Source organism: Daktulosphaira vitifoliae, unplaced genomic scaffold (assembly GCF_025091365.1).
Source record: "Daktulosphaira vitifoliae isolate Bord-2020 unplaced genomic scaffold, ASM2509136v1 Scaffold_1, whole genome shotgun sequence".
Taxonomy (NCBI): domain Eukaryota; kingdom Metazoa; phylum Arthropoda; class Insecta; order Hemiptera; family Phylloxeridae; genus Daktulosphaira; species Daktulosphaira vitifoliae.
In genome coordinates this window covers 87,317,247-87,333,041 of record NW_026099572.1, presented here as the reverse complement: position 1 = coordinate 87,333,041, position 15,795 = coordinate 87,317,247, and the positions used below count along the sequence as shown (strand labels likewise).

At 24.5% G+C, this 15,795-nt stretch overlaps 2 protein-coding genes across 2 annotated transcripts in view; both read left to right on the top strand.

The window, feature by feature from the left end:
• Nucleotides 1-13: 13 nt before the first annotated feature.
• On the top strand, nucleotides 14-10,677 carry LOC126896965 (uncharacterized). The gene is made up of 8 exons (XM_050670232.1): nucleotides 14-186; nucleotides 322-373; nucleotides 8,516-8,574; nucleotides 8,773-8,929; nucleotides 9,030-9,207; nucleotides 9,264-9,420; nucleotides 9,482-9,633; nucleotides 9,802-10,677. Exons 1-8 carry the CDS (start codon nucleotides 114-116, stop codon nucleotides 9,808-9,810), a joined length of 837 nt encoding a protein of 278 aa, XP_050526189.1. The 5' UTR covers nucleotides 14-113; the 3' UTR covers nucleotides 9,811-10,677.
• A 748-nt stretch (nucleotides 10,678-11,425) lies between these two features.
• Nucleotides 11,426-15,795, top strand: part of LOC126896752 (cytochrome b5) — a 24,859-nt gene continuing 20,489 nt past the window's right edge. Inside the window, exon 1 of the mRNA XM_050669793.1 lies at nucleotides 11,426-11,619. Within this exon, the coding sequence (XP_050525750.1) occupies nucleotides 11,509-11,619 (111 nt within the window). The 5' untranslated portion in view covers nucleotides 11,426-11,508. The remainder of the gene's footprint in view (nucleotides 11,620-15,795) is intronic.

The window sequence follows — 15,795 nt, the reverse complement described above, 5'->3', positions numbered from 1 at the left end:
CGACGGCCTGGATTTTATTATCACGACAGTTTCATTTGTGTTTTGGCCGGCATACGGTTACTATGTCTTTCTAGATGCGATGTGACTAAATTTAAATTACGAAATATTTAGAAATGGCTTCTAGTGTATCCAGTGTAGTAGTCTTGGACAGGGGAAATAATACGACTTGTACTATAAATTTGCTTGGTAATACCTTTTTTACATTTTAATTTGATCTATATTGAGTTATAAATGAAATGTTGTATACTATCATCGTCCTTGAATAGTAACAAATATTGTAATATTTACACTAAGGTCAATTACTTTCAAATTTTTTTACAGGTGCCACCGTAGTTTCATGGAGGGTCAACAATCAAGAGCAATTATTTGTGAGGTAAATAATGGAAATATGTATATGAAATAAATAGTTAATAGATAGTTTTTTAAACTCTTGTAGAATAGCATCCTTCATTAGTTTCATTTATTAAGAGATCAAAAATATTAGTTTCCTTATATTTCTCATTTTTTTATTTTTACTTTTTTTTTTGAAATTTAAAGAAAAAAATAGCAATTTAATTGCTTAAAAACTAGATGAGCTATTGAACATTACTTTTTTAATAAGTTGGTCTTATATATATTTTCTATAGAAATGAAAATGTTTTATATATTTTATTAAAAATATATAAAATTATTTAATTTTTCAAGTTTAAAAATATTTACAAAATTTTTCTTTAATTAACATTTATTTTTAATATATCAATAAATTGAAAAAGTTTTTTGACTTAATCAATTTTTTCGTGATCTGTTACAATCATTTTCTAGTATTTTGAAAATGATTTTAATTAAACTAATTAATAAATGTTCTTCTAAAATTTTCCCAAATTTTTACAATATTCTATCCTTTTTGTTATTATTATTTACAAATATTATGCTATTTGGTAGTACTTAAATAAAAATAAATTATATATAGTAATATCGTAATTATAATATATTGTAAAGTACATACAATTAAAACTAATCTTCAATTTCGTATAAAAAACGGAAGATTAGTTTTAATTGAATGTATAGCTATAAATTATTTAGATAACAACATTAAAATACATCGTTAATATGATGCCAAATATTTTTTTTATTATTATTTAAAACTGTTTTAACTAGAATATTTCTTATGTTGCTTAGTATGAACTAAAATATAACATTTATATAGCAGTTACTTATAATATCGAAAAATAAACATTCAAAGACTGCATCAACCTTATGGTTCCTCAATAAAGTAATAAAATTCGTCTTTTGAAACTTCAATGGCTATAACATTTACATTTTGTATGTAATAAATTAAACTAACCTTTTCAACAAAAAAATGTTGTGTTAAAAGACATAAAATTTGTTAAGCAAGTGCAGGGTCACACCTTAAATCTGAAATAACCATTGAAACGTCACCGCCATAAATTAACAAAATAACCTGACTCATACAGTTAACCTATTGATAAGTTTTTCTCTGTAGTTTTAACTTAAATTTACTATCTACAGCTATTTATTATTATGTATTTCGTTTAAACGACTTTTTTGTTAAATGACATTAAAAATTAAAAAGTTAAAATAAAATTTAAGTGTGGTTTATTTTCTTACAATGATAAAACGAGGCTTTTTAAGATAATTTAAAATTGAATTTGTGCATTTGGCAGATAAAGGGTTTGGTTGTTATTTTTTCATTCTCTAGGGTGTGTCTGTCTGGTAATGACTGATGAAGCATTTATCCCGCGTAAGGACCCTCTCTTGTTTCTACCTAGTCACTATCGTCTAATATCTTTTGACTGATAGCCTAAGCTTGAAACAACTGATGAGCCTCGTTAATCAGAATATCGCTCCTCCTACAATCTTTTATGTTAGCTTCATCTGCTATTATAAGTGACAGTCGCTAATGTTAAGAAAATTTTATTCATTTTTATTTTCTTGTATAAGTTCTTTAAATATGGTACATTTTGTATATACATATTCGTCCCATATTTTGTACGTAGCCAAATAATAATTTTTCTAGATAATTCTTTGATACTTTATAAACGATTTATGGCAGAATTCTTGTGTAAAACGTACATTTTTAGTATATGTACATGTTTTAAATGTTAAAAAAATTTAATTTAAATGTGAAGTAAACTCTGTGAGGTCAAGTACCACTTGTATATGTTTTCCCCAGTCGATAATTTTGTCTCATCTGTGTAAAGCTTTGATGTTTAAAAGTCTGAAATTACCAGACTCGACGGCGAATTTAAATTACAATAATCTAAATATAATTAAGTCAAATAACATTATACATATTGTATAAGATATAAGTTTATCATTAACTTTGTTTAGTTGGATTAGTCCGTCATTTAATTTGTGATAAAATTATGGTAAGGGTGATAAATAAATAAAATACTTTTACTTTATCCTGTCTAATATTTGCGTATACCCGTTTCCCTATATTTATAGTATAGATTAGATTAATATGATATAGTACTCATATTTTAAAAAGATTTATTAATAATTTGAAATATAACCAAATTCACAAAATGACTATAAAATATACATGTAATTCCAATAAAATTATACTTCTACAGTTTCAAATTTTATTTTCCTCGAAATTCTTAAACAAAAAAGTATTAAGCTAATTTTCCCTTTATTCTCTATATTAAATTTATAAATAAAATCTTCCATTTTACCAATTTTTTGTTGGTCATTTATAAATATTAGTTACTAAATATAATTATTAGTTAATACTATGTGAATTTATTTGCTTACTACTTATTGCGACTAAGTAGTCGCAATATCTTATACCTACACGTATTCATTGGTCTCCTCAAGAATAGTGAGCACTTATTTCAAATTTTCAATGGACGCACTTTAATATATTTTATTTACTTTTTAAATTGTTTATCTTATTTTATTAAAGTTTTATATTTAGTTGGTTTAATTACCTTTATTAATGCATACGTATATTAAAGTTAATTAACAATACTTTTATAATGATACTTAATATAATTTTTGTTTAGTCTCGTGATATTTTCTAAAATAAATATTGTAATCATCGTAAACAACTTGAGTAAAGTACAACTGAATGAGGTAATATATAAAAAGTATGATACACCTTAAACATAAGTACAAGTTTTATTCATATTTTAATTAACTTATGTGTTTTTATAATGATATTCGACAAAGATAATTTATTTTCTAAATTCATATTTCAGTCCGTTTCAAAATAAAGTTAGGGTACTAAGCTGAATCGTTTGTTAACATTTTATACATCATTATGCATAATACATGAATAGTGATCAATGTATTGATCTGAAAAATATTGTTTTCATTATCTGGCTATTGCTCCGGTGACGGACAACTCTTTCAGTTTAAAATACGAAAATTCGATTGGTTAATCGGTTTTATGTCCGGTGTCCGTTTTTTTTTTTTGAATAAGCAATTCTTTGTGACATAAAGTGAAGTAACGTATCATTATACCCTAATCACAGCGAGCAACTTAACACACATAGTTTCGGTAATTTGCCGCCATACAGTCGATGCTGAAGTGTCTCCTTTCTTTTCCCATGTGAACCCTCAAATACCAACCCCTTTACCAAAGTCCCGGGATGTCAGCATTGTATAACAGTGTTGGCAGGGATAATGGCGTAGCCTAGAGGTTTTTGCTTGTATCCGTTTTGTAATCACTAAGGCGGCTGTTAATGTCGTTTGGTGCGCTGTGCCGGTCGTATATTAATGGCTAGCAACACACCACTTCTCGTTAATTACATGGTCTCACACCGCTGAATTTCCTCGTATAGTTTTCCTACAGTATTGTACGTCTCACATTGGTGTGGTGTGCCGAGTATAAGCCAAGTCCAGTGCAAAAAACAATTGGAGTAAACTTGACGCCACCTTACCGTTACTTGTGGTGGTCCATTTCTCACCCTCCCATTACCCATATTATTCTCTTTCCGAGCCAAAATTGAATCTTAACTATCCCTTGTACGAATTGTAAATGCATATATCTCTTTTAGTACAACATACATTTTATCTATAAAAAATTGATAAAACTTCCTATCACATGAAAAATTTATTAAATACAATGCTGGATTTAGAGATGTGAGGGCTCCAAGGCCGTACTATAGTTGAACAAAAAAGCTTAAAAAAAAAAATGTTCTCTTCGTACATAATATTAGATTTTTTAAATGCCTAGCGAAAAAAAATGTCTTGTATTTAACTAACAATTTTACAACTTTTAATCCAATTATCATTTCACTGTAACTTTTTTTAATTGCTCGTATAGGGAAATAAAATTATTCAATTTTTAAAAAATTACAAAATAATCATTTTTTTGTCACTTATGTTACGAACATTTTGTTATAATTATACGTATTTATAAATTAAAAACACAAACAAATGTATGAGCTTAGCTATTTTAAAGAGATGGCTTAAGGTGGCATAATCTTACCAAAAATACTATTTGATAGTTGTAATTTTATCAGTCAAGCGGTGATAAATAGTATCTACAAACAATTTATGTTATAAATTTGATGAAAACTTATATTGGAAAAAAAACTTGTATCAGTTTAATTTTTTTAATCAGTAATATTATTTAAAGGGCAACACTGAAAAAAATAAGCGCTATAAAATCCATGCAGACGTATCAAATTAAAATTTTAACTACGGCACTGTATAGAAATTGATAAAACTACAATTAATGACGTTTCATCAACTGCTATTTTTTTTTAAATGTTAGATGCCAAGTAGTATACGTTAATTTAAATAAAAACTTTTATAATTTCTAAGCCAATGGCGTATTTAAGAGAGATGTTAGCGGAATATGACATTCCCCTTAAACTGGTGATATAAATCAGTTTTTGATGCATCTTTCTAATTATTATACGAAGACTTAATTAAGTTAATTTATACATTAACTTTATAGATTTGCTAAATAATAAAACAAGACTTCTATTTCAATATAAGAGATAATATTATTTGTCAAATGTTAATTTAAAAGTCATCTCTAAATCATCTTAGGGTACAAACATATATTTAAGACTCTGATTTGCAAATCAGTGAACCCAGTAACATTTAATATTATAAGCCCCCTAAAAAATCAAACCTTAAATAATAAATAATATCTCCAAAAAAGTTAAAATCTATACTATAAATAAATATGTATAATAATATATACAGAGTGACTGATTTATCGTTTACTAGTAAATTTTTCCGAAAATAATAATTTTGCAAACATTTGTGGTAGTAAGAGCAACAATTTTAATATGTTTTCAAGAGATATACGTTTGAAATAGTTAAATCCTTCTAGAACTATTGTAAACATAACACTATTGCTTCATAATATTATTTTATTATTATTGTGAAAACAAATACCAATCTTATAACCAATATATTTTACTATTTACTCCTTTTAAATTTTACAGATTTTAATAATTAAATGTTTACTATATTTTTGTTGTACTGATTATAAGTAAAATTTTTTCTAAAACTTAGGAAAACAATAATGGTGTCCGATGTAGGAAGATACTCCTACCTGAATCCTATTATATAGGCGACACCTATTTAAAAAATAATGGATCTGTATTCATTTTATCTTTTTTAAAAAAATGTTCATGTTATAAAATATAATTATTTAATTAATTAGAAATAAATAAACTATATGATTGTTATTTTAACATTTTTATAATTTATCATTATTATCTTTAACAAGGTCAAAAAAATCATAATAAGGTTAAGGCAGCTCACGTGTTTCTTTACGTGAATATTGATATAACTTAAGTAAGTGCATTTATCAATTGCTATAATTGCACGAAGATCGATCGCATATGAGAGGACTGAGTTCTTTACATGATAATATCTTTAATTAAATAAAATTATGATAATTTTATTTTATTTTCCCTGATTTTTTGGATAAAAGTGTTGAATCCGAATATCTTTTAGAAATACTTTTCTTAATCGTCGTAAAGTATTTGACTAAATTTAAATTGAAACTAATAATCAAATTAAATAAAATTAAAACTATATTAAAAATATTATTAATTAAAAAAACCCATCACAGGGAGGTCGCGGTGGTTATGAAAAAGTTGTCATTTTAAATCCCCCCTTGTGGGCAGGTAAAGGGACAGATTTATAAAAAAAATATACCAAATGAAAATTAATGATATAGTGCATCCATATAAAAAAAATTATATTGATTTTAGTTATTTTTAAGAAAGTTATAGCAATTTTAAGTAAAAAAAATTGAAAAAATTTTGAAAATTAGCGATTTTTAAATTTGTAATTTTTTTGGAGGTTTCCCCCATTTACGGGGAACGAGGGAAATTTTTTCAATTTTTGAGGGTAATGTCTTCGACTAGATACGATTTGTGAACTTTTGAAGTATCATTGAAAGAAATCGGTTCGGTGAGAGCTGAGAAAAAGTGGTAACAAACACACAAAAAAAAAAAAATATCATAGTAAAACCAATACGTTCTCAGCTTCGCATCGAAGCTAAAACTAAAATATATTTTTAATTTTATTTAATTAATTAGCCACAAGTGATCAATTCCTATTATATAATAATCAAATGACTTTAAATAGATTATCAAATGGACCATATAGATATATAATATCAAAATTGTTCAATTATTACTGAAAACTAATGTGTATTCAATACGATCTCTTAGACTTTTGAAGTAACGTCAAATAGATGTTCGATTATTTACTTTATCTTTATCTCTAACAAAACTAATTTGCTTAAAATATGTAATTATATAACGACACTGTATATTATTGTTGTTACGATTTCCAGAATTTCGTATGTAAGGTATTACAGTAATATATTATTTTAAGTTGTTTGCTATACTGGCGCTTATAGTTTTAGGACTGTCGCAGCAACCCCTTGGGTACGTTATATGTTTTTTGCTACATTTTCGTGGCGTGTTCAAATAGCAACAATGCACCAACGGACGGGCACGATTGTAATTAGTGATAAAAGTCCTTTATAGATTAAAACGGGTACAGGACATGACTAGATGGGGTGGTGGACGTGTATTGTATGAAGAAAAGACACAAGGGTATGATGGATGCGTGATAGTAGTTAGGGAGAAGAAGTCTACTGCCATGCCGTTCAACGGTTTTTGTCTCGAACGCTCATTTGTCAAGGGCCATGCCATCGGAATGAGAAGGACGCCGCGTGGGAGGATAAGACGGGGACAGGGTTAACTCTTCTTTTGACCGACACCCTTAAGGTTCTAGGACAGATGCAAAAAAACATCATACGCACACCCGGCAACTTTCGGTCAACCTCTCTCCTCGCCTATCTCTTTTCGTTGTGAAACTAGGTCTGTTTGAAATGCTTTCCACTGTTTAATACTTACAACTTATAACCCTTAAACAGTAAGTTACTGCAAAGACTGTTCTAACATGTTTTTTATAATATCCATTAGTATTTTAATCATTTTTTTTTTACCAATGATCGAAAATAATTAAATATGTTTAAAAATAATAATAACATAATATGAATAAAATTACATCAAAATTAAACAAGTAAATTTTAAAACGTTCTTAAATATAAACATTTGTTTTAAATAAAAAAATTACAAAATATAATATTTTCGGCTTCTTTCTCAATTCGCAATTCCGATTTATTCAATTTATACGCCATCTGTACAAAGTTTATAATATGAAAATTTTTGCTATATTATAGCTAAATATACTTATTCAAATTTAAACAATTTTTTGCTTTTTTTCTACTATAGTTTTTATTATTTGAAACATGAACACACTAATGGTATATCTTTGCATTCTTAATTTTATTTAGTATAATGATATTTAAAGGGGAAAAATCATCAATGAGTTTTTACTTAAATCTTATTATATTGATTTACATAAATCATGACAGTATTAAAGACTAATTCTGCTGATCTACAATAGAAAATTTTGCTACCTCTCATCACATTTCGTTTATAAAACAGACTTAATGAGGAAAATTTGTTTAAGGCTTTCCAAATAACTAATTTTTTTTCATCTTACAAATTATATAAAATTTAACGAGTCTATAAATAACAAGTTATTCAACAAAATCATATCGTTTAAGCGTAAAATAAAATCGTTTAAGCGTAAAATAATTGATTATAATACTTCAAAAATTAAGATTAAATGATTAATAAAATTCAAGTTTAATTTGTATGATAAAAAAATGATTAATAATTAAATAGAATTGAAAAATTAAAAATATTGCTATCTTTTAACATTTATTTAGCAAATACTATTTTTAAACTACTTCTAAAATAATTTAAATAAATAAAATTAAAACGTGTTTATTAAAAATCGTTTTTTAGCATTTATTATTATTCAAGATCTTACACATTGTTTGACTGGCTTTTAATTATCTATTTTTAACTATTCTCATTTTATTATTACTATCTATAAAATACAAGCACATGAATGTGTCATGACAATAAAAATATTTGTAAAGTTATAATTTTTTTTGTGCTTATTTTATAATTTTAGTTACTTAAAATTAATTTAATGTTTATATTTATAGTAAATTGGCAGTTTTTGATGGTCAAAAATCAATTAGAGGTGGAATTCCCTTAGTTTTTCGTAAGTTTATATATACAGGGTGTTCAGTAAGTCAGGAAACGGGTTTCTATTGTTCTCATTGTTTGTAACAATGAGAACAATAGAAACCCGTTTCCTGACTTACTGAACACTCTGTATATAATAATTCATACTACGTTTTATTTTTCGCGAAAAATTTTTAATTCTCAATGTCACTAAATAGAAATTAATAATTTTTAGCACATTTTGGACCTTGGGCCTATGGACCACAACATGGGTTTGCAAAGATTTGTAGATGGGAAGTTGAAAAACAACCAGAACCATACGAAAATGGTGACATAGAAGCAATTTTTTCTGTTGTAGATACTCCTTTTACAAAACAGATGTGGAACTACAGGTATATTTTTACCTAACAAGTGATAATTACCAATAATTAATTATTATAATGACCAAAATTTATTTATTTAATCAATATTGTCATATACTTTTTATTTTAGTTTTAAGTTAGTGCTGAAAGTAGTTCTAAGAGAAAAAGAGCTGCAAGTTGGTCTTAATGTTATTAACACCTCACCAGAACCTTTTCAATTTACTATGCTATTCCATACTTATTTAAAAGTACCAGATGTCAGAAAGTGTTCTATATCTGGTCTTCATGGATGCATGTTTGTTGACAAAGTATGTACATTATAATTTTTTAAATTTAACCTTAAGCTTAAATTACTGTTATAAAGACAAAAGAGAATAGCATTTATCAAGAATCAAGAGAATTGGTAACAATTGACAATTGGATTGACAATATATATCAAAATACATTACAAGAACACATAATTTCAAATGTAGTTTCGGGAAGAAAAATGAAAATGGTGAAGTACAATTTACCTGATACTGGTAAGTAAAATATTCATTTATTTTTCCCTTAACAAATATTTTTAATGGAAATCTATTTTAGTGGTATGGAATCCATGGGATGTAAAAGCCAGTACCATGAGTGATTTTGGTGATGATGAATATCCAAACATGATTTGTGTTGAAGCTGGAGCTGTGATGACTCCTATAACATTAAACCCTAGTAATACATATGAAGGAACAATTATTTTACAGGTAAGTAAATCTTAAAATATACATAAAATTTAAAAATCGTATGAAATTTAAATAATTGTATAAATTTTTGTCATTTTATATTTAAAATATATTCCATCATCAGTTTGGTTAATATGACCATATTAATATATACAAAAATTGTACCTAATTTTTTTTTTTAACAATTAGGTGATGTGAGTAGAGTCTGGAGCTGCCGCTGGTGGGGCGAGATCTAAAGTTCGTGGTGTACATACACGCCAACGATGTTCGCCACTTGCTGCAGACATTAATAGGAATACCGGCAGCTCCTATTTTTCATCACAGAACTCTCCTATGTCCTCTGTGTTCAATAGACAACCTGCAGTGAACCATGGTTGGTTCACATCTATGATGTCTTCATCTGATTTTTTCACCCCACAAATATACTCATCTAATAATCCTGTAACACCTGTTCACCATAATTCTACATGTGGTCAAAATTCGTCATGCACAATATGCTCACTCAATTTATAATATAATAGCATATTTCATAGATAACTAAGTAAAATATTTAAATCATTGTAAATATATATATTAGTAAATAGTTCACTACACTGTTCATAGATTTATTAGTAAAATGTTTCTTTCAATAAAAATTGTAACATATGGTTAATGTTTGTTTAAAAAAAATGTAAATCAAATTATTACACTTTTTTTTATGTAAACTTAATCGTTACTATATATTTTGAATATAATAATTGATAATGTTTTTAAAATTTTAATTGTATTAATATTGTTAAGACAATTATCACTATTAAATGATATTTTTAATTTATGTATGTAATACTTTTTCATTCAAAATTTGTAGACTACAAGTTCAATTTCCAATTGTTAAAAATTATACATTGTTATTTTTTAGTTTTTTATTACTTAAGAAAACATTACATTTTATTAAATGTGCCATCATACAAATTTTATTTATGAATTACTATTTAGTTCCATGTTATAATTTAACTATTTAGTTTAGATTAAAATGTTAAATTTTTAATCTTTTTAATGGTAATATATATTTATTTAAACAATTTATTCAATTTTTGTTTTTTTTTTTTTTAGCAAAATAAATTTTAAAATATTTATCTTTGTTATTTTATTGAATTTTACTTATATTTTTAAGGGATTGATAATTTTATTTTTTTAAACATTTTATTTAATAAATTCAACTATTTTGATTGTTATGCAACTTTTTGAATAAACAAGTTACTCAATTAATATTTAAACACCCTTGTAAAAAAATCTGGTATATTAGTTTTTTAATTGTAGTCTTTGGAATGAAATTTTTTGTTTGGAAACAAAACAAAAATATTGTTTTAAGACTAATAACTCACTCAAAATTAATTTAAATTCAGATTTATATATACTTTAAAATTTCCTAATCTAGGTTTATTCAATTATAATACCATAACAATATTAAATGATTGTTATATTTATAATTTAATAACCTTGTATCACAAAGAAGTATAAAAAAAAAATCGTATAACATTTTTACACTAATATTTTTTCTTAAAATTAAAGAGTATATTGTAAAACCTACGAGCATATTTAAAAAATAACTAGTTAATTTATTATAAACATGGATAATATTAAACAAATTATACTGAAAGCAAAATACTCATAATCAACGCTGTATAATGTTTACATTATATGCATAGCAATTGCATAAATTATTATAATGATCATTAAAAACCAATAATCATTATAGTTACTTTATAATTTAGTAGATATCATTTGTGTCTTTTAGTATTGTATTCAAATCACACAATAGAATAGTTGAACATTTAGTAGCTTTATGATTTATTGTTAGTGGTATTCTTCATAAATTTAAATTTATAAATTTTATAAAAATATATTACTAAAACTATGAATATTCATTGTTATACTCCAAAATCCATTTCAAAACATAAAACAGTTGATGATGCCTGGATCAGCATTCATGGGAATGTATATGATATTACAAATTTTATTACAGTGGTGAGTACCTATTATTGATCGTTTGTCAATAGTCCTGAAGTTTATTTATTTGCCATATGAATATTCTAGGCTCTTCTTATATTTTAAACAAGAATTTTATTATTAAAATTTCATAAGATGACACTAAATTCATTATCTTTACAAACTCTCCGTAAAAGAAGAATCTTAAACAAATTTCAATAAATATTTTTTGTACTGTACCAATAACTATAACGAAAACTAGATGTTAGAAATAAAATATGAATGAATCACCTTTCACTACTGCTTAAGTAATAACAAATTAATTTAATAATTTAGTCGTCATTAGCGTATTTAATGGGCTTGTGTCCTACATATTGACAAAGCTATACTACAAAAAAAATTACAAATCCAGTCCTTATTAATGAATAATAATATATCTAAACTTGGGTGAGCGAAATTTCCAACATAATTGCTCCTTTACACACGAAAACACTAAATTATAGGGATGACTAGAAAATGCTGGGCGCCTAAACAGTATTTGATGCAACTTCAATTTTTTTTATCTTAATATTTTTAAATAATTTGGAAATAAAGCAATAATATATAGACAATATTATGTTAATGTTTCAAGTTCTTTACAGTTGGGACAAGTGTAGATGATATCTGAAAGTGATAAAATCACTATCATAAGAAACGCTTCGATACAAATCTGTAGATAGTGTTTAATTTTAAGAAATTGGTAGATTATTACAAAATCAACAATAACTCTTATTCCCTAAATTTTATCTCGATTAGTTATTTGATTTATAATTATAATATACGAATAATAATTATAGTAATTAAATTTAGTATGAAATTGATATTTAATAATTTAATATTGTAATTTTTACGGAGATATTATAAAAATAATAAAGTAGTTGTATATTTCTTTACTTTTAACGCGTAAAAAAATTTAAAGGGCTTGATGCAATACTTTTTAATAAACAATTTTTGTTACTTATAACAAAGTTATAAGTTTTATACACAGGACTACTAAGAACTTTCATCAGAAACAAAAATATACTTTTCTTCTTCTTAAATCAACTTATCACAATGTTTTCAAATATGCAATTAGACTTTTTCTATCACTTCTAAGTTTTAATATTATTACTTATTATTAAAAAATAAGTATTTACATATAAAAAAAAAATTATTAAGAAAAAAAAAATTATAATAAATTAATACTAATTTTGATTCTGTATATGTTAAAAATAAGGAAAATGACATATTTAACCTACTTTTTTAATTCTTTAAAGTTGATTTTTGTAAAAGTTTATAATAAAAAAAGAATTAATTTATTGCCATAACTTTTAGCTCAACTTGCAAGTTTGAAATAATTGTGTATATATTTTCGTGCTAATTTCAAAACAGCAATTATATGTTTTCCATCACTAATTTTTTTAAATCATTACAGATTTTGATTTTTAACATTTTAAAAATAATATTAAATAATATTAAATATTAATAAAAATATTATTTTTAACCTATTTTTTTGATATTTTAAAGTTGATTTTTTGAAAGTTTATAATAAAAAAAATTTAATTTTTTATCATAACTTTTAACTCAACTTCAAGTATGAAATTTACATTATTAAATAGTAAATTTTATGAGAATAAAAAATAGTATTGATAAGATTAAAATACAGTCAGAAAATTGTATAATTACTATTTACTGCAAATTCATCATAAAGCTCAATATTTTTTTTCCATTTTTATTATATTAGATCACTTAAATAGAAATCATAGTAATCATTTCTAAGTAATTTTTGATAATTAAAAATATTCTATAATTGAAATAAACAGAAAAAAATTAATTTTAATGATTTATTTTAACCAATAAAAATGTTGTTAAAAAAATCTACGCAATTGAATGTATTAGTTATGATCATTTGATGTATCATTAAAAAGTGTTGGTCAAGTAAGAGCTGAGAAAATAAATGAGAGCCATTAACAAAAATCAAATATTAAAAAAACTTATACATGAACAAGATATTTTTTTAAACGAGTGGGATCTACAGTAATCCTAGAAGAGGTCCTTGATATTTACTAAAGCTATTGAATCTAAATGAGATATAAATCAAATAATTAATGAAATGTTTTCTAACTTTTGTAAGATATTTAAAAATAAAATAAAATACATAATCGAAAATTTTAACGCAAAAATACCACATGGTAGCCATTTTCACCACGAAGACAAAATAAAGTTCAATTTTTTTTTCCATATTAAAGTATATTACATAATCTTTAATTTAAGATATATATAAAAGCAACAGTATTTCCAGAACACTTTCAAAAATTGAAAAAGTTAATTTTTTGTAAAAAAANACAGTATTTCCAGAACACTTTCAAAAATTGAAAAAGTTAATTTTTTGTAAAAAAATTGTCATTTCGAACCCCTCCCTATAGGCAGGTAAAGGGTCAGATTTATAAAAAAATATACAAAATGATAAGTAATTATCTCATGTATCATTAAAAAAAATTATATAGATATGGTCTTTTTTAAAAATATTATAATATCATAAAGTTTAAAAATAAAAAAAGAACTTTTTTACAAAAATTGTATTTTTTTTATTAACTTTTAAGTCCGTTTTCACCATGTAAACAAATTAAAATCTGAATTTTTTTTTTCATTTCAACGATATGGTCAAATTAAAAAAAAACGTCTGTTGAATGAAGAATTATATAAACATTATTTCTCATGAACAAATTGTATTAATTCATACGTTTTTCAACATTTATAGAAATATAAAATTAAAAAGTGACAACAGGTATAAAAAAAAACCAGTACAGTGGGGACGTGGCACAGTTGGGTCCAGTATAGATTTAATATGACAGTGATTAAAATCACTATCATAAGAAACTTTTCGTAGCAAATTTTTAAATAGTGTTTAATTAAAAAAAAAAAAATTTAAATCTAAGAAATTGGTAGATAATTACAAAATAAACTTCTATTTCTTTAATTATATCCAGATTTGTAATTCTTAAATTCAAAAATATAATATATAATTTTTAAAATTAATTCTTTAAAATTATTATTGATTTTGATTTTTAATATGTTAAAAGTAATAATTTTGAACCTACTTTTTATTGTCCTTTAAAGTGAAAGTTTTATTAAAAAAAAAAATTAACTTATTACCATAACAAGTAGTTCAATTTGCAAGTTTGAAATTGACATTATTAAATAGATAAAAATGAAATTGTTAAGATTAATATGCTGTCAGCAAATTTTATAATTACTATTTACGGTAAATTTAACAGAAAAGCTCTATTTTTTTGACATTTTTATTGTAATAGATCACTTTAATAGAAATCTTAGTAATCATTTTAAATTAACATTTGGTGTTTAAAAAGATTTTACAATAGAAATATTCAGAATTTAATTAATTTTAATGATTATATATCTAAAAAAACCAATAAAAAAAAAACCCCAACACCGTGGGGTGGCGGCACAGTGGGGTCGTAGCATAGTTGCGTCCAGTATAGATGATATCTGACAGTGATTAAAATCACTATCATAAGAAACGCTTCGATGCAAATTTGTAGATAGTGTTTAATTTAAAAAAAAAAAATTTGTTAAAATAACATATTTTTGAATACGGTAGCCATTTGCGCATAGAAGATAGGTCGTCAGGACAAATTTTTTATTTTTATTTTATAGTAAATAAAATAAGCTTAAATTTGATATATGTTTAAAAGACGCAGTATTTCCGCAATATTTTCAAAAATTAAGTTGAAAAAGTTAGTTTTCGTAAAAAAGTTACTATTTTAAATCCACCCCAATGAGCAGAATAATTGTTAGATTTTCAAAAAAATGATATCAAATGAAAAGAAATTACATAAGGTTTCAATATAAAAAAATATTATTTTGATTTGTTGATATTTGAAAAAGTTATGGCAGTTTTAATTACAAAAAACATCCCGATAGAAGATGATTTTTATCGCAAACATTACATTTTTTTTTTAATTTCTGCATCCATTTAACACAAATATAATATTTTCTAAAAAATGATAAGAAATGAAAGAGAAATATCTAAAGTTTTAGTATAAAAAAAAATTATGTTGATTTGTTTATTTTTGAAAAAGTTATGGAAGTTTTAAGAAAAAAATGACAAAATTTACCGATTTTATCTTCGATGGGAAGCTGAGAATGTATTAATTTTACTATGATGTGTTTTTT